The 20,488-nt window shown below is 36.4% G+C and overlaps 1 protein-coding gene across 2 annotated transcripts in view; it reads left to right on the forward strand.

Moving 5' to 3' along the window:
• The window catches only part of pou6f2 (POU class 6 homeobox 2), a 70,739-nt gene that overhangs the window by 12,255 nt on the left and 37,996 nt on the right, over positions 1-20,488 (forward strand). For both annotated transcript variants that reach the window (XM_016278537.1, XM_016278538.1), the window contains exon 2: positions 14,425-14,801. In XM_016278537.1, coding sequence (XP_016134023.1) covers positions 14,425-14,801 — 377 coding nt within the window. The remainder of the gene's footprint in view (positions 1-14,424; positions 14,802-20,488) is intronic.

The raw sequence follows: 20,488 nt of genomic DNA on the forward strand, positions 1-20,488 counted from the left end.
AATCTGGCTTCGTCATTACGACTGTGCCGTTCAATCAATATCTAAAGAATCAGCCTATCAATACACATCACAGAGCGTTTTAATACAAGTGCTATAATTTTCTCTTTTCCTCTTTCGCTTAAGCTGCTGCAGGTATATTAACAATTCAATCCATATAAACCCCGCAAACGTATTTTAATAAGGAACACTATTCAAGCTGATAGTGAGTGACACATGATAAGCGTTTCATTTGTCATTTCATATCAGATGAAAAGCCTAAATATGAGAGGGTCCAGAATTTGACCCTTCGGTCGGGTGAAGGTCTATATCTCAGATAACGCCGCTCGCCCTCCTCTCTCGGAAACACAAGATGCTGTGGTGATTTTTGACACGGCAGATGGTGCTGAAACCAAGCCTTTTTGGAAGCGGCAGACAGGCTAAAAGCTATCTGCGGTTTCTAATTGCCATCTCAGGGCCTAATTACCTTAATTAATAGATGTGCTTTCTGGGGAAGCGCTTCAGATTCAAGGGTCTTCTGTAAGTGTTAAGGGGCCCTAAAAGGCCCCAGAGGAAGGCTGGCTGGAGTGTAATGGTCCCTGAGGGCTCCTTGCTGAAAACACAGCAGGCGCATCAGGGTTGGATCATGTAGCTGGTAAGTAGACCACAGACGCAAGAGAAGAGGAGATATCGTCACATTAAACTCCTACATCTTTCACAAACAGGGCAGAGTGTTGGACACTGCTGGAAGAGGAGAGGAGGGGGCTGAGGGCAAAGAGACGCACTCAATGTGTCATTTTGCCCTCAAACATGGAACTTTTCACCCTCTCAATCTTTCTCGTGTCTTTTTTATTTCTGTTGTTCATTGTCATTGTCATTTGTCATTGTTAATTTTCGTCTGTATTCTATGTATTTTTTCTCTAATCGTAATATTGTGAATTTAATTTTATCACAGAATTCCTACAGATACAGAAATTTAGAATTTGAATTTACAGGCCTGGAAAAATCATTACAATTAAGAATACTCTAAAAATTCACATACATTACTAAAATTCTAAAATGTGGACATTTCTATAAACAATATTGGTCTATTTTTTAATTTCTAAAATATTTATTTGGCTGAAAAAATCGCAATGGTTAGTCCAGTTTTATTTTTTTAAAAACAAATCCTTATGTAATCAATCATGGAAAAGTCATTGAAAAATTAGTTATTAAATATTAATTACAATTAAATAAAAAAAATTGCTACAGTTGTAAATTATATATGAAGTATTTAAATTATATATATAATATTATTATTATTATATATATATTTTTTATGAATATATAATTTGTCAATCCAATCTTTATCTTTTTTTTTTTGGAAATAGGAAAGGCATTGAATGTAGCAAAGTTGCTACTATTACTGTGCCATGGTACTGCTACTTTAATTTTTTATTTTTTGTAAGGCAGTAATGTAAATGTTAAAGAATACTGTGGCATTCATTATTTTTTTTCTACTTTATCCTCTGTATTTTCTATGTTAAAAAACTTCCACAGCAATGGAAACCACAATAACGGTTCTATTTTAGTTGTATATTTTTATTTTATTTATTCTGTGGATTTTTGTAAGTTTAAATCTGATCTTTCATTTAAAAATGACTAGCTATATTTTCTACTGAAAATTCTCATTTGAGATATTTAATATTATGATAATGTGCTCTTTTTATTAGATTCTCAGAGGAAATGATGACCTTCACTGACAGAAAGTCCAAAAGAGCGGCGTCCACATAATGTGTGCACGTCCTGTGTGCATTACAGTATTTCATCATGATAAATCTCCTCTCTATGAGCCCTACGTGTGATATTAGCCATGGCAAGTTCTGTTTGCTTTCCCGGCCTGGGCAGTTAATGTTAAAAAAAATGGAAAAAGAAACAACGTCCATAAGCTAATAGGAAATCCGTTGTGCTTCCACACATCTCTGACCATATTTCTTTCCTCTCCTTCTCTCCTTGTTAGTCTTTCCCTCCATCTTTTTTTCTTCTACGATTTCCACCCCCTTCTTCTTCCTCCTCCTCCTCCTCCTCCTCCTCCTACCCATCACGCCCGTTGTCGGTGTCCTGCACGAACGAGAGACGTGCGCGTTTACATCCGGGCCGCATACATTTGCTCTGATGATGTATTGTCCTGCTGAGGAGTTTCATTTACTGTGGCTGGCCTCTGCTGAACCTGTTGCTAGTCACTGAGCACGATAAGCGCATAAGTAGCACGCCGCTTCATTCATCATGTATGGCTCAGACCACTCAAATACCTCATAGGCCATGCAGGAGAGAAACTACTAAACCGGCAGAAAGGATCATGGTGCTTTTTTCGAAAAGCTGAGGTTGTAATAAACCTCATATGCTTGTGTTTTTTCTTTTCTCCCCAAAGAATTGTGCAAGGAAGTCTGCTGTTTAAGATGTTGTTGCAAAACGGTTTGCGAGCTCGTAAAATGGTTCATTGTATGTCAGGGACAACAACAAAAAAAACGTGTTGAACAACTTACACAAATTTGTACGCATTTGATTTTTCGAATCAGCGGGTGACTTTTCTACTCGCGCTTTCTCACCGTATTGGGTTTTATTAAAGTGCATTAGGAATCACAAGCGGTGTCATGTCACTTAGAGCTCTATGTTTCAACAGACCGGCTGCCCGCGGGCACAACGCTCTTCTCCCCTTCGTTCGGTGGCACGCAATAGTGCTTACATGCTCTGCGAGATGAGCAAAAGGAATAATTAAAGAGGTGACAAATAGTGCGATAAGGATTTAGGGCAAATCCTGTTGTTTAAAGCCATTTCATTCCATTGAAACATCTTTTTTTTAACACACTTTCTCGGAGCCCTGGTTTACTCCCCGAATTGGTTTTTCGGTTACATGCGTACACATTCCGTCTTGTGTTTTCAAAGGCCAAAGCAAAGCACAATGCAGGCAGCTAACAACAAAGACCTTATGATGTACGCGCATTGTCTGTAAATCACTTCATTTCGACGGCGCTGCCTGCGCAGCATTGCGCTTATCAACTTCAGGGATGCAGCTGCGGGTGGAACAACAATGATATAAAAAAAATGCATTTTTAATAGCAGGCGGAACGGGAGTGTAATCCTCAAATCTGCCTTTTCTAAAAACATTTCTTCGTTTCTAATACGGACGGAATTGCTATCGAAATCAGACTTTAAATGAGGCTGTAATATGATGTGGATGGGCCAATTCTGTGCCGTCGTCCACCTTTCCTCGCTTTAAAAGTGCCCCCTCATACCCCCCCATGCTTTTACTGTCAGTCAAAGAGCACTCTTTCTCCCTGGCGCATCAGGGCCCGGCGGTATTGATTTTTCCACCCACTGAAACCACCTCGTGAGCATAAATTTTGCATTAGACACTAAGGGGAAAGCGGGCGGGGGGACAGGACCTCGGGAACTGGGCGCATGGGACAGGGAAGGCAGACGGGTATTGGCGAAAGAGACAGACGGAGATGTTGAGCGCAGGTAATGTTGGTGTGTTAAAGATTGTAAAAAAAGAACTACACTTTGCATAATTAAAAAATACACTTAAGTGCAAAACTAAATGTATGTCTTTGGACACTTGCATGTTATTTGCAATTAATGTAAAATGTAAAATGTATTGTAGTTTAATTTTGTAGTAAAGTCGTTTTTATTGACTCTTAAGTAGGATTCAAGTACATCTTTACATGCAATTTTATAAGTCGATTGTCTTTGAAATATGGTTAAAGAACTGAAAAAAATATAAAATATATTTAAATATAATTTGTGCTGAAACTTGTATGTCACGTGTTTAAATATATTTGTAATTGCACATTTGTAATGATGAACTAGCACGTTAACTTCAAATGTAATATTGAATAACATAACAAAGTTATCAAGCATTTTATGTGCTTTCGTATTTAGTCACACATCAATACTTTAAAGCATGATATGAAAACTTATTGTAAGTGCATTAGGAAACAGTTATTCATTTAAGTGGCCTTTTATTGCCTTTCTATCATATTATTTGCAAGTACATTGTTTTAAATATACTTTAAAGATTTGAAGTACACTACAAGTTCACATTAAAAACAATCAAGCACATTTCTTTTTTTCACAAGGGGTTGTAGGTATTACCTACCCAGTTTTACTTAGAAATATGTCACATTATGTAAAATGGGTTTTAAATAGGTTTTTATGTTTTACTCTAAGAAAGAATGTAAATAAATAGTTTTAACTAGTGAATTTTCACCCAAGGCACTTTCTGAGGCTCTGTAAGTTTTTATCATAAACTCTCTACTTTTACACCTTGTTCTCTCTGGAAGATGGCCCAGAATTCCTTTAAATCCATCAAATACACTTTGATCAGACATGCATGTCAGACGGGGGGCTTTGTGGTCTGATGCCAATAAGTTGTCCTCTGCGCTATAAACACTCTCAACTGCAGTCTAACCTCTTTTCCGTTTAGCATTGTCTGATCCCAATCCAAATCTCTGATAGGGAATCATGTAATAATGTCTGAGCTCCACTGTAAGCGCTGGAGATGCCATCTGCTAAAGATGGTAAAGATTTTTTTTATTGATTTAAAAAAAAAGTTAATTCCAGGCCTTTTCTTTGGAAAAAATTTAAGTAAGGTTTTTATTTGAGTGCATTTCCAGATATAAAATACTTCTAAATAATTTATGGTTCTGTGGTATATATAATGTATATTATTTATAATATATATAATTTTAAAAAATAAAAATACAGTAAAAACTGAAATATTGCATTTATGTACTGTATATATAAAACATATTTTCACCGTATTTCTGTTTTTACTGTATTTTTGATCAAATATGCAGCCTTTTTTAAAAAATCTTATTGACGTTAAGTGTTCAAAAGATGGTGTATAAATAAATACTATTTTTAATATGTATACTATGTATAGAGGAGACTGGGGCTACTTGTCACAGAGACTATTTCTCACTAACTATAAGGTCAAAAGCCCAATTACATTTACATTTAGTCATTTAGCAGACGCTTTTATCCAAAGCAACTTACAAATGAGGACAATGGAAGCAATCAAAAGAGCAACGATACACAAGTGCTATGACAAGTCTCAGTTAGCCTAACGCTGCACATGTAGCAAGGTCTTTTTTTCATTATATAATAAATATAAAGAAAACAGATAGAATAGAAAAAGAAAAAAGCAAATTCCCAAATAGAGCAGTAACACAAATTCCCTAACAATTGTTCTGCATGTTAGTTTCAAACATCTAGTTCAAAATCCATTTTCCCCTTTTTTTTTGTATTTTTGCCTTTTCAGATATTTTGTGTTTTATAACTGTTACTTGCATTTAGTCTTTAAATAATTAATAATAACATTAAATAATGACAGCCTTCCTTTTCAGCAGTCAACCCCTTGAGAGGCATTTGTAGCAAGGTCTTTTTTTCATTATATAATAAATATAAAGAAAACAGATAGAATAGAAAAAGAAAAAAGCAAATGCCCAAATAGAGCAGTAACACAAATTCCCTAACAATTGTTCTGCATGTTAGTTTCAAACATCTAGTTCAAAATCCATTTCCCCCCCTTTTTTTTTGTATTTTTGGCTTTTCAGATATTTTGTGTTTTATAACTGTTACTTGCATTTAGGCTTTAAATAATTAATAATAACATTAAATAATGACAGCCTTCCTTTTCAACAGTCAACCCCTTGAGAGGCATTTAGTGTGTTAACTAGCCCCAATTCTCTCTCTCTCTCTCTCTCTCTCTCTCTCTCTCTCTCTCTCTCTCTGTCTTACTAGGTTTGACATTATTGCTATTCATTCCTGTTTGGTGTCTTCATATTGTCATTATGTGACCAATTTTTTAAAAATCGTAGTAATTTCCTTAACCAGTTTCCCCCAGCAAATGTTGTCATATGCAAGAGAGTGTGTTAACTAGTGCCAATTCTCTCTCTCTCTCTCTCTCTCTCTGTCTTACTAGGTTTGACATTCTTGCTATTCATTCCTGTTTGGTGTCTTCATATTGTCATTATGTGACCAATTTTTTAAAATCGTAGTAATTTCCTTAACCAGTTTCCCCCAGCAAATGTTGTCATATGCAAGAACACGATCGGGCATCACTTGTTCTGTTCCTTTCACTTGTTTTTACACATCTTTCTCTTCCACCACAGTCGTTTCCCACAGAATTAATTAACTCAGCGTTACTCACTTTGCCCTTGTGATTGGCCTATAATTCACTGCGAAGCCTGTGTGTGTGTGACTTCATTTCTCTGTCACTATTATTTCTAAAGTGACCTGCATCATTAACATTTAGTAAAGTGTACTGTTTTTTAGCATCAGACACTTTGCCAGGTCTTTAACAGGATTAACATGTCAGTCAATAAGATGCACAAGGCCTATAATTCACTGCGAAGCCTGTGTGTGTGTGACTTCATTTCTCTGTCACTATTATTTCTAAAGTGACCTGCATCATTAACATTTAGTAAAGTGTACTGTTTTTAGCATCGGACACTTTGCCAGGTCTTTAACAGGATTAACATGTCAGTCAATAAGATGCACATAATAGATTTTACATTTTAATTGTCAGTTGATCTGTCTGTTACACACTGTGATCAATGTTTCCTATAATCTGACTGACACAGATCAGTCTCAGACACTCATGTTGTTGTATTTGTCAGGTGGACACCCCAAAAGGAAGGGGTAGACAGACAGACAGACAGACAGCGTACCGTATTAATGAGAAAGGTGGATACTCTGCTTTGCACTGTACATTCTCTTTGATACTAGAAACAAAAATAGTGCCATCACCCTGTCGGTTCTTGATGACCTCTGCACTTACCTCTGACAATCAGGCGCTCCATGCTTCACACACACCCACACACACTTACACACATCAAACACACGACAGGTGATTTTTACACTGGGAGTTTGGCGCACACACGTACACAGGGTCACTGAGGTGAGGGGAATGAGCTTCTGTTAAACAGAGGCGTCTCTGTGATCTGTTCTGGAGAATTCTGTTTGCTGCTACTTTGCTCGAGTTCTGGTAGGTCTCAAGAAGAAGGAAGAAAGAAAAAAGTACTAAATTGGAGTGGCTTCAGGTGCAGGGAGGAAAAACAGGGCATCCATACGTCAAGCAGGTCACAGAACCTGTCAGGACGGGCCTCAGCTTCATTTGTGTGCCTGTTGAGAAGGTTGTCAGGTATTATTTAATAACCATGAACTTTTGAGGGTCTGACAGGCTTTATATGTCTCCTTTTTACTTTGGCTAATGGAACAAATGAATTAAATAGTCAGGTTATCTACCTGTCCATTTGTTTTTTAATATGACGTGATTTGAATGTATTATGACCTTTAAAAGAGAAAAGGAAAAGCATACTGTATACAGTGTGCTATAAATAGTTGCTTTCTCCAAAGGCAGTGCATTTATTATTCATTTTTATTATAATGATGTATGAGCCATGCTAGCACAGTGCTGAAGTATTTTCTAATTTAGTAATCTTGTGAAAAACATAATAATAATAATATTTAAAATAAAATAATAATATAATATAGACATTTTGAACAAAATGTAAAAAAAGGTTGTAAAATTTTTTTTTCTTTCCACAGTAAATAAAATTATTTTACGTAAGTTTCACACACACGTACACATACACACAAATGACATGAAAAAATAATAATAATGTACACTACTTTTCAGAAATGTGGGATCAGTATGATTTTGTAATGCTTTTGAAAGAAGCCCACCAAGTCTGCATTAATTTGATCAAAAATACAGTAAGAACAGTAATGTACAGTTGAACAGAAATATTATTACGGTTTAAGATAACTGTTTTCTGTTTGAATATATTTTAAAATGCCGTTTATTCCTGTGAAGCTGAATTTTCCGCAGCCATTTCTTCAGTGTCACATGATGCTAATTTCAGTGTTGACAACAGTTGTGCTGCTTAATATTTTTTGTGTATATATTTTGTCCCACTCCCCAGAATTCTTTGCTGAATAGAAAGTTCAAAAGAACAGCATTTATTTGAAAGAGACATCATTTGTAACATTATAAATGGCTTTAAATACACTTTTGATCAGTTGAAAGCATCCTTGCTGAATAAAAGCATTTGATGGAAAGCAACCACAGCATTTGTTAACAGTTAAGTAATATTTTTGAAAACTTTTGAAAACTCTTTTTAGGTTGTCCGATAAAAAATGTGTGTGTATATATATATATATATATATATATATATATATATATGTGTGTGTGTGAATATATATAATTTAATGTCTCAACCCTCTATTATTCTACACTTTTAGTTATGTAACAAATGATGGGTGGCAAATGTCTATATGAGAACTGCTAGATTCAATACATTACTATTGTTGCCCAGCATCCTTAAATTTTCTTCATTCTATAGATGCGTGAAGTAAATACTGCTTTCTCTATCAACAATGGGAAGCCAGTGTACATGTACATTTTCCAGTGGAACTGAATAGAACAGTGAAATTGTTGCCATTATTACATGTTTCTCATTACGCAAGAAAGAAAGCGAGTTAGTTTTTTCCAATAAAGTCAGGGTCGCAGTTGAATGTGCTCTGTAGGAGATAGTTCACATGAGATCCAGGCTGGAAACCAAATTCAAACCATCATGTGTTATGTTACCATTTTTCAGGGGGTTGAAGAGGATGACTTTTATACTACCATGCTAAAGCGTCATCTGCTCTCCACGTCCTTGTGTTCTCTTCATGTAAACAGCATTTGGGCTCTGTATTCGTGTATGTAGAGTGTTTCAATGTATTCAGGCCTTTGCAGCTCTGGCATTGCTCTTGCTCCTGACTCTTAGGCTCAAGGTCCGCTTCTTCTTTTCAATCCAGCGAGACCAGGTCTGTTTAAAGGAGAACAGAAGGTTAGCAATGTTTCGTAACGAGATGACAGAGTTTATAAAGCACTCGCTCTCAACCACAGTTTTACCTGCAGTGCTGCCCATATAATAGGGCCACATGGGGCTTCTCTATACAATCCTGTTCCCTTCTCTCTCTCTCCATCTCTCTATTTGTCTTCCTTTTCTTTATATTCTTTTGTTGTTCTGTCTCTTTCTCTGGTCTCACGACTGCTTCGGGAGGAGACCCTCCCATCACCTTTGATCTTCCCCTTGGTTTCGATAATATTTTTGACAGGATTCAGGCTTTCTCTTTTCTTCGTCCTTTTTTTCCTGCCCTCCTCCTATTCCTTTTCACTTATTTTCTACTTGTAGCAGCTCGTTCGGCTCCCTCTATAGTCGTGCGATGGAGCGCCACATATGTACGCCCTGTCAAGGCCTGCGAGACAACTTGCCCCAACATTTCAAGCGCGAATTGGACTCTTGGAATTTTCCCCGGCGCAGATGATATATATAATTCATGCTGGGGTGTGAGAGCGGTGTCAACGTGTCAGACGATTGAAGAAATGTAAAAGTGGGCTGTTTACTGGTCGAGAGACACACTCTTTTTTTTTCTTTTCTTCTTGGAGAAGGGGAGAGAGGGCTTATGGTTCATCAAAACCTCGCCTGCCTGTGCGGTTGTGATGCACGGGTAGCCACGCTAATCAAAGAAATGTCAGCACCAATGTATTTTCTTAGTTATCTTCTGGAAAAAAAATGTGCTGGTTTTAATTATTCATCTGCATCAATTAATTATGGACACTTCTTGTCAAGTACGCTGTGCACAAACACATGCTTGACGATACATTACAAGTCTCGCTTTGTAGCTTAGCATCGATCCATTGTTCAGCTCTTTTGTGATTTATTTTTGGGATGTTTATACTTTGCTGAGATTTAAAAAGCACTGCAAATCAGAACAAATGACCCCTGATGTTAGAAAACTAGATTCAATCTATCGATATATTGTTAATTAATTTATTGTTAATTGTTGTTTTTAATTCTTGTTTATTAGGCTAAACTAACATATATAAATCAAATATAATTGTGTAAATTGCATAAACAATTATGAACAAAACAGCATCATGTATTTATGCATAGCTTAATACAAAAAGCCGAAGCGCCAATCAGACAGATTGCATTTAAAAACATATTAGATGCAGTGGAATGCAGTAAAACCCCCACAAATTCTCGAGACTTGTTTTCTAAAAGTTGAACCTCTTTCAACTTCACATGGCTTTCTATAAATCTTTTGTGTGAGACGCGAGCACAAGAGTCATAATTGTCCATCTCGAAAATGTGCAGAACATGCGTTCTGTGAGTGAATGGCTTGGTTTTGGTTTGAACCTAACCAAGATCTTCTCCACACTGAGCTTCTATATTTCTCTAATATTTTGAATGAAAAACGCAGCAGCAGCTAATCTTGTGGATTAGGGCTGCACAATTAATCGAATGCGATTGTCATGCGCATTTTGTTAAAAAATCCGGTTCCGTAATCAGCAGGAAATCATCATCACGTGCTTTCAGATGGAGCAGAATTTACTACATATAGCCGTAGTTCACTGACAAGTTACGCAAAAAAATCGCAGACGATTTTATTGCGCGATTCTGAAATCGTTCGTGATAATGACAGCTGTTTGCATAACTTCTCAGTGAGCTACGGCTCTGTGAAGTAAATGCTGCTCCATCTGAAAGCATGTGAAAATACCACATTTAATAACACATTTTTACTCCAAACTCACTTCATAACGTCAGTCGAGTGTTTGAAATAAATCCTTCTGTGAGATGATGTGGCTTCTTACACAGAATAAGGCACACAACATATTTCATAGTATTTAAGCAGTGATAAAGGCATTGCATTATAAATATACTTTATTTTAATGAAAATTATAATAATAAGAACTCAGATAAACCGTATATTGCCGTAGTCGTGTGTTTATTAGTCACGTTGAATCAATGAAAGCAGTTGAATCTTCTGTTTATTCAGCTGCAGCGATAGGCTTTTCTGGGTTTCTTCTGCGAGGCGTATTTGGAGTTTCAGCACGAGAGCGCCCTCTGGCCTTTGGATGGAGATTTACTGCTGATCACAGAACAGTGCTTCACTAAAAGATACGAATGACAATCGCAGCTTCTGTCGAATCTCGATTCCATTTCGATTTATCATGCAGCCCTATTGTGGATTCAACTTGATAGGCTAACAAAAACAGTAAAATACAACCACGACACATACATCATCATCACCGCATCTCTTGTGCTCCACTGATAAGGCTCCCGGATGCACACCAAAAATTCAAATGCACCGTTTTTCCATTCGAATGCAAATTTTTATTTTAAATTCGAATAATATATATATTTTTTATTCACAATCTCCTCAATGCAGGCAGGCACAGCACTCATTGTAACATGTGTCCGTGTGTTCTAATGTCACAGCTGCTTTTCACTCATAGTACACGCCTATATTGTGCATATATATATACACACACACACACACATTCACAGAACAGTGCTTCACTAAAAGATACGAATGACAATCGCAGCTTCTGTCGAATCTCGATTCCATTTCGATTTATCATGCAGCCCTATTGTGGATTCAACTTGATAGGCTAACAAAAACATTAAAATACAACCACGACACATACATCATCATCACCGCATCTCTTGTGCTCCACTGATAAGGCTCCCGGATGCACACCAAAAATTCAAATGCACCGTTTTTCCATTCGAATGCAAATTTTTATTTTAAATTCGAATAATATATATATTTTGTATTCACAATCTCCTCAATGCAGGCAGGCACAGCACTCATTGTAACATGTGTCCGTGTGTTCTAATGTCACAGCTGCTTTTCACTCATAGTACACGCCTATATTGTGCATATATATATACACACACACACACATTAAATGATTTTAGCAAATGGCTGCAATATAACATAGAGTGAAAAATTTAAGGGGGTCTGAATACTTTCCGTACCCACTGTATATGTGTGATATATGTGACCCTGGACCACAAAACCAGTCTTAAGTGTCAATTTTTTTAAATTTAGATGTATGTATCATCTGAAAGCTGAATAAATAAGATTTCCATTGATGTATGGTTTGTTAGGATAGGACAATATTTGGCCGAGATACAACTATTTGAATATCTGGAATCTGAGGGTGCAAAAAAATCAAAATACTGAGAAAATCTCCTTTAAAGTTGTCCAAATGAAGTTCTTAGCAATGCATATTACTAATCAAAAATGAAGTTTTGATATATTTACGGTAGGAAATTTACAAATTATCTTCATGGAACATGATCTTTACATAATATCCTAATGATTTTTGGCATAAAAGAAAAGAAGAAAAAAAAAAAATATATATATATATATATATATCTCAAACACTCTTTGACGATTACTGTAGGTAGCTACAAATGAAGTTAATATATAAAATGAAATGAATGATTTTCTAAAAAAAATTCTGTACATATTCTCTGATCAAATTCATAACTTTTTGGTGTGCGTCATACCTTTTAGTAATATGGTTGTCAGTCTCAAAAACTGTGTAGATTCAACACCTAAATGGATTCAAATATTGAGATATTGCAGTGAGATATCATCTTAGTGCCACCAAAGGAGAACATCTTGGTCTATTTCTGTTGTAACACCAAAATAATGGTGCCCATAAAATGTATGTGACATCTTGGCTTTAAGTGCAGTGCAGAAGAAACATCTCTGTTTGATGACTTCGCAGTGAAGAGTTCATTATCAGAAAGTTGAGCAGAGGTCAGGCATCTATCTGAAAAGTGTTCAAACAGAAGGTCACATTGATTCTTTCTGATGTGTTGGCAGTCTGTTTTTCATAATGTGTATGGATAATTTGAGTTGACTTATTTTGGTATGTGAGTCATCATTCAGTAAGTACAGGAATAAGGCTGATTTTGACACAAACATGTGAATGGAAGAATCTCCTTTAAGAGTATAACCTAGGCCGTCTTGTTCTGTCGTGGACTCTATAAGTGTAGTCCAGCTCAACGTATAGGTCTTTTAGAGAGTAAATTTGTCTCAGCAAAAAATCTCAGCAGAGCGTCTGGTTAGTCAAAAGGCTGTATGGCACAATTTAGGCTCTATTGTTTTCTTACAAAAAAGAAGTCTAGCATGACTTCATGGGAAATACAATTTAATGCTTATTTTCATGTACCACACAAAAATTAAGGCTTTGACATTCAGAGTTTTCAGTACACATCAATGTTGCTTGTATTCAGGGAAAAAGCATAGTACATGGTAACGTTTATTCTTTAGTCATTTTTGTACTCACTGTAAATGAATTTTCTTTACACTGAAAATAAAAAATAAATATGAGTATTTTTGTCTATTGTTCAAATATAAAAATATACTGTATATACACTACTGTTCAAAAATTGGAGTCAGTAAGATATCTTTAAAGAAAATTATGCTTTTATTCAACAAGGACACATCAGTTCAAAATGACTGTAGAGAAATTTATAATGTCACAAAAAAAGAGAATCTATTAAAAATGCTGTTCTTCAAATGTTCTCTTCATCAAAGAATCCTAAAAAAAACATATAACTGAAATGCATGATATATTAAAATAGAAAACAGTTGTTTTTAATTGTAAATAAATGCAGTCTGTCAACATGACTCTTCTTTTAAAAATGGAAAAAAAAAAAAATAGTAGTGTACATACTAAAAAAAAGGTCATTTTAATTTCATGAAAATTTGTTAGACTTGCATTACACAAGTAAGGTATAAATACTTGCTTTCAGATATTATATCTTGCATTATTTTTTTCTAACCCATTGTCAGATATTTTTATTGTTGTTGTTTCAATACAAAAATCTAACAAAGTTGATTCAAAATCATCAAAAATCGGCTAATTTTCTTATTTACAAAATGATAATATTATATTATACTATTATAATACTATATAATATACTATATACCGTTTAATAATAAATTTTTTTAGCTGGTTTTGTGTAATCACAGATCTAAAATAAAGAATAATTACAATGAATACAGTAATTTCATCTTTTAAATTAATGAGTTGTCATCTTGTTGCAAACGTCAATTTTCCTGTTACAGTTTGTAGCTCTAAGGGCTTTTTAAAGGGGAGAGGCACATTTAAGAAATGCAGTGAATTACTTTAAATTATGTCTAAGAGTCCTCAAGACAAGATGAAGGACGTTCTCTGACTTCAGTAGAATGGAACATCTTTTTTACAGGACGGTTCTTGCCTCAGATGCTTCTTGAAGTCTTCTGCTTGGGCTGTTCAATAATTACAATGTACCAGAAAAGATACTATATAATGGTCAGCAATCAGTGATGCTTCTGCAATTACAGGCTAAGGAAAGGACTAAGTGGTACAAACACCATCATATTGTCCAGGCCAAGGGTTTATTTTTATTTGTAATCTTAATTTTTGTGATTTAAATACATGATACTTGTCTTGTTGAAGGTGATTCGTTTATTTATTTATTTCAACTATTATTATTGTTTTATAAATACTTGCAAAGATCATGCAAGAAATTAACTTCTTTCTTCCTCTTTTTCTCATCACAGCTACCTCATCCCTAAACTCTCAGCTCCAGCATCTTCAACAGCTCCAACAGCTACAGCATCACCAGCAACAGCATCATCATCAGCAGCAACAGCAACGAGAACGAGAACTGCGTGAAAGAGACCAACAAAAACGAGAACGTGAACGCGAACAGCACCAACAGCTCTGTGGTCCAACGCATCTCCAGCCACCCAGCCATCATCAGCTCACTCCTCCGATTCAGTCACTAGTCTCTGGACCTTCTCCAGGCTCCGCCTCCACCTGTACCTCCTCCAATCATAGCTCAGCCCAGCCTCCTCAGTCTCCGCCCCCTCATAGGCAAAACCAATCACCAGCTCACAGCTTGCCATCACCTGTCACACCTCCTCTCCCACTACAGGTAAGATAAAAAAAAAACAGTTTAATTTTATTTAACTGGGTGAATTTACCAAACACTTCCCCTTTAAAATAATAACCACACTTTCCTGCATTTATGTTATTTTGCATTCAGCATGTTTTTTATTTTAAATCCTTAAAGTAATGGGACAAATTCACATAAAATAATAACTACATTGTTCTGCATATTTTTATTTTATTTTATTTTACACAAAGTAAAAGGGGAGAAATTCAATCAACACTTCCCATTTAAAATAATAACCGCTTTTTTCTTCATTCTTATTATGACAGACCAGTATTTTAGGTGGTTTTGATCTGGGAAAAAAGCAAAAGCTTTAATGTGATATCAAAATAAATTCCTCATATTTCCAGACAGCCATAGCCAGCAACCTTTCTTGTATTGCTCCTCACCCAGTTCACCTCTTGTTTACACACTAAAAGTGAAGTTATTTAAAGCTGTAATATGAGTTGACTCGTGATGGGGAGCAGCTCCAGAGTGCTGCATGGCACGGGGGCAGTTGAGACCGATCGACTCAATGTAATGACCCCTAAATATGATGTCGCCTCACTTAAAGAACTCATTCTTCTACATTATTCACAACATGTCTGGAAGAATGGAGCTCTGGAGTGAGACGAGGTCTAGGATGAATGTTAGAGAATGGGGCAGTAATTCAATTGAATGATTGAATCTGTCTGGGGAAATCTAGGATATTACAAATATTGTTTCTGGAGGAGGTGCCCGTTTGCCAAGCTTGTCCCTGAAAAAAGAATGAAAATTGAAAGTTTATTGTTAAGAGTTTATACCAGCCATCTTGCTAGCGACAGCAATAGACTATTATTGGAAATGAAGAGCTGCGGAATATTGAATTACGAGTAATGATGCTTTTGGTGTAACTTCATTTGAAACAATTTTATGATAATCACTTATTGACATGTTGTGAAAATGTATAGTATATGCAGCCGATTGAACCAGATTAGTTTTCAACATATTTTATCTTTTGCAAATAACGTCTTGCATTGGGAAGTCCAAAGAACCATATGCCAGTGTTCACTGGATAAGGTGAGTTTGTTGATATTTTATTTTGTTATCTGTTATTGTCATGCAGGCTTATAAAATTGAAACCAACCCCACAGATGGCACACATGAATTGCTGTTGCTTCAGTTAGCTAATGTCTTTTAAAGGGGCAATGTCATATCAAATTAGCCTTGATCCGACATTTTCATTAATGAAAATGTAACTTTCAGTACTCAAAACTACCTCAAAATGAGTATTTATTGAAACTAATCTGCAAAAAATTACTGCAACTTGCTGTAAAACACATATGATAAGAACTTTACCAACATTATCATAAATGATCTGACCCCTTTCAATTTTTACGCAGCTTGTTTTAAATGACAAATATAAGTGATATTTTCATATCTTGCTCTTTTAGTATGTCTGCCTATCCATCTGTTCTTCCTCTTCCTCTTCTCATCTGGCAGTCTGAGTCGGTCACTAATAACATGCCCTCTTCCCTACATGTCCCAGTGGTTTCATTTCGGTTTGTGAGAGGCCAGGGTCGCCTCTCCATCCTTCCCCGCATTCATCAGCGTCACAGCCCTTATTGCTCTGTGCTGTACCACAACCCCACTTCCCCTTCCCCCTTTTTATGGCTGCCATCAGTTTAGTCATTTATTTCACCTTCTGTCCCTCTGCCCAGCCTGTATACTCATCAGCTGGATCCTATGGGGCCCCCACACTTAATGGTCTCCAGAGCCCAGAACTAGTGGTTTCCGAGGGATTCCTTATGAAAGGCCAGCCATATATTTCTTCATTTGCAGTTGAAGCACACCTGATTCGATCTGTCAAGTTATCACCAAGCCTTTCTGATACGTGATTCAGAATAGAGTAAATGGGAGGGAGTGGCAAAGGGGCCTCCAAAAGCTTGGCTTTAATGTGTGATGTTGCACCTCACTGGCTAGATGCATCTTCGGGTCTAGATGTTCGTGAATTGTTTTAAATGTGTATGATATGCGCACAGATTTGAATATATATTTGTGGATGAAGGTCGTGCAGGTGTGTTGTAATTGTGTCTGTTGCAGAGATGTTCACAAGTCTTTAACTTGGAGTCTGAGTCAAGTCTGAAGTCTTTATCGCTGGAGTCTGAGTCAAGTCTCGAGTCTTTGGTCACGAGTCCGAGTCGAGTCTCAAGTCATTTAATGGCTCGCTAAAATAATCCCATTCAGAATCCTCATGTATTGAAATCTTCCTATTTACGAAGCTGTTTTATAGGCTATAGACAAAATATATGATCTATGATCTGCTTTGTAAAAAAAAAAGAGGTGTTAAGACATAAGGTCAATGTACATTCAGCCTGTTATTTATAGGCTGTTTTACATTTACATATTAGTCATTTAGCAGACGCTTTTATCCAAAGCGACTTACAAATGAGAATAAAAATTAAATTAAAAGCAGTCAAAAACTAACAAAAGAGCAACAATATATAAGTGCAAATGACAAGTCTCGGTTAGCCTAATGCAGTACACGTAGCAAGGTGTATGTGTGTATATATATATATATATTATATACACACACACACACTCTCACACACACACACACACACACACACAAAGAAAAACAAGTAGATAAAATAGAAAGCTAGTGATTTTTGTTTTTGTTTTTAAATAAAAAAAATAAGATAAATATAGATAAAGTAGAATTAAAGGGGTCATATGATGCGATTTCAAATTTTTTCTTTCTCTTTGGAGTGCTACAAGCTCTTGGTGCATAAAGAAGATACTGATGATTCAAACGCAGGTTTTGGGCAGTGTAGAGTAGCACTTATTGTTTGTAATTTCTCTGATCACAAATGCAGACAGAGTTTTATGTTTACGTGGCGCGATGCAACGCAACGCAACGCGTAAAAAGACAGTATAAGTATATGTCCCCACTGTATGCAACAAATGCCTCGTTTGAAATTGGTTTTAATGTTTTTGTCTCGTCGCTCCGGCCGGACACGGCATCAACAGTATAGTGAGGGGCGTAACATTTCCGTCACACGCTTGAGGTATTCGGCCAATCACAACGCATTGGATAGCTGGCCAATCACAGCACACCTCGCTTTTTCAGATCGATGAGCTTTGTAAAAATCGACATAGAGGAGAAACAATAATGTACAGTATGTCGAAAATAATGTGTTTTTTTTACTTTAAACCGCATAAACACATTTCATTACACCAAATACACAAAATAATGTTCTTTTTAGCAGCATCATATGACCCCTTTAAAATAGAATAGAAAGTGCTAGAGTTAGAGGCTCAAATAAAGGTGGAACAGATGTGTTTTTAGTCGTTTCTTGAAGATGTTTAAGGACTCAGCTGCTCGGATTGATTTGGGCAGGTAATTCCACCAGGAGGGAACAGTCTTAATTTTTTCAGTTTTAATCCATTACCATGTTCAAAACAGTTTTTCTGTATTCAAATTCTATAATAAGAGTCCAATCAACCATGACACATAATGAGATATGTGACACAGATATTACAAAACCATACAAATAAAGTATGTCTTTATGATATAAGTCAGGGGTATTTAATTAAAGTTCCAAGAGGTGCAGCCTTTACATTTTCTTTTAAGCAGAGGTCTGGACAAAAAAAAACAACAACAACAAAATAAATTTGTACATGTATTGTATTTTTACATTTAGATACATGCGAGGCCACATGACAGAAAAAAATACTGTTTCTGTTCAGGGTAGACTTGTGCTGGTATTCGGTAATGCGATATATCACGGTAACGAATATGCACGATATTGTTATCGTGGGCACTTCTAAATACCGTGAATAATTATATATTACAAATTATTTCGAATTTTGAATGCATTTTTAGAATACTTATCCCATCAACTTGTCAAAATGCACAACATGGCTGTATGCTGCGTGAAAGACGCTGCCACTCTGATGTAAACAAGCGCGGACGAGAACAACATGGCGGAACATGTGACAGACACTTTCACTCTCTGACAGCAGGTGGCGCTAAACTGCAGAAATAATATTAATAATTCATTTAAATGCAGCCGTTACCCCGGAAACCCTGTAAACAAAGCAGCTGCACTACTTCCTGTTTCTGAATCGTGTTTAAATGATTTAAACAGCCATTCAGATTTGTGTATTTGCTATGATGTTCATCACAGCGCCAAATACTTAAATATTTAGACTTAATAGGCAATTTATTTTCAAACTTTTTTTTACATTTTAATCTGGACTACAAAATGCCCTACATATTGTTTGAAAGTGTTTTGATTCTTTATTGTTCGGTCACACTTTACATTAGTTAATTCATTAGTTAACATAAACTGCCAATGAAAAATTCTTCTGAACATTCATTAATCTTAGGTATTCCAATATTTAATAACAGGTTGTTAAAATCGAGAGTTGCAGCGGTGTTATTTAATGAGCTAACATGAACCAAGACTTGTATTTTTTAAACAAAGATTAATAACTTCTGTAGCAAATGTAGCTATTGCTCATTGTGAATGTTAATGCATTAACTAAGGTTAACTAATGAGGTCTTATTATAAAGTGATACCTATTGGTCTTTATAGTTCTTTTGTACTTTAATCTGTGTACAACTTTTAACTTTATACATTTTCTGTATCGCTTTATTGTATTTAAATGTTCAGTTATTTTTGTTATAAGAAAAAAGTTATTAAACCTGCTATACTGTATTATGACAGCACTTTTTTAAACTAAATATCAATATCGTGATAATACCGCATACCGTGATAAAAGCATTAGCAATTAATCACAACATGAAAAATTGATACCGGCATATCCCTAGTTCAGGGTTTTCCTCCTGAAATCTATACTATTTTAATATTTTACTTGAGAGCATTATCTACTAAATACAATGTAGATACAAAAAATCAAAACGTTCTCATCTTGAGCAGAAAAGAAAGATAATTAGCAGTTTCAAAGTTTAAGTTTTATCCTAGCCATCTAACAACAATTTTCCCAATTATTATTACATGATTCTTTTGAAATGTTCTTAGCCTACAGATTAATAATGCTAAATGTAACGTTAGATCAGAAACATCTTGTCACATCTGGTTTGAACAGTCAGTCGTAGGCAATTTGGGCAGGGGAATGAAATGAACCGCCTTGGAAAAGCGATCCACCACAGTGAGAACCACAGTGTTACCCTTTGATGGGGGGAGCCCAGAGACAAAATCAAGGGCGATATGTGACCATGGACGGGAAGGGACAGGGAGAGGATGAAGCAGACCATAGGGAGGGCGATTCACCGGCTTACATTGGGCGCATGTGGGGCAGGCCAACACAAACTGTCTGACATCTGCAGCCAGTGTGGGCCACCAGAAGCGTTGACGGATGGTAACCAACGTTCTCCGAATCCCAGGATGGCAAACCAGCCTGGATGCGTGACCCCACTGAAGGACCTCGTGGCGCAACACAGCCGGCACCGGCAACCTGCCCGCCGGGCACTTCCCTGGCACTTGCACCCCTCGACCGGCCTCCTCTACGATACCCCAGGAAAGAGCCCCGACCACCACCCCTTCAGGAAGAATGGCTTCGGCCGTAAGCTCCCCCTCCGGAGCCCCGAACAGGCGCGAGAGAGCGTCGGGCTTAATGTTTTTGGACCCTGGCCGGTACGAGAGGGTGAAGTTGAACCGGCCAAAGAAAAGTGCCCAGCGGGC

The sequence above is a fragment of the Sinocyclocheilus grahami genome, unplaced genomic scaffold (genome assembly GCF_001515645.1).
Source record: "Sinocyclocheilus grahami isolate Dianchi unplaced genomic scaffold, SAMN03320097.WGS_v1.1 scaffold122.1, whole genome shotgun sequence".
In the NCBI taxonomy this organism is placed as follows: domain Eukaryota; kingdom Metazoa; phylum Chordata; class Actinopteri; order Cypriniformes; family Cyprinidae; genus Sinocyclocheilus; species Sinocyclocheilus grahami.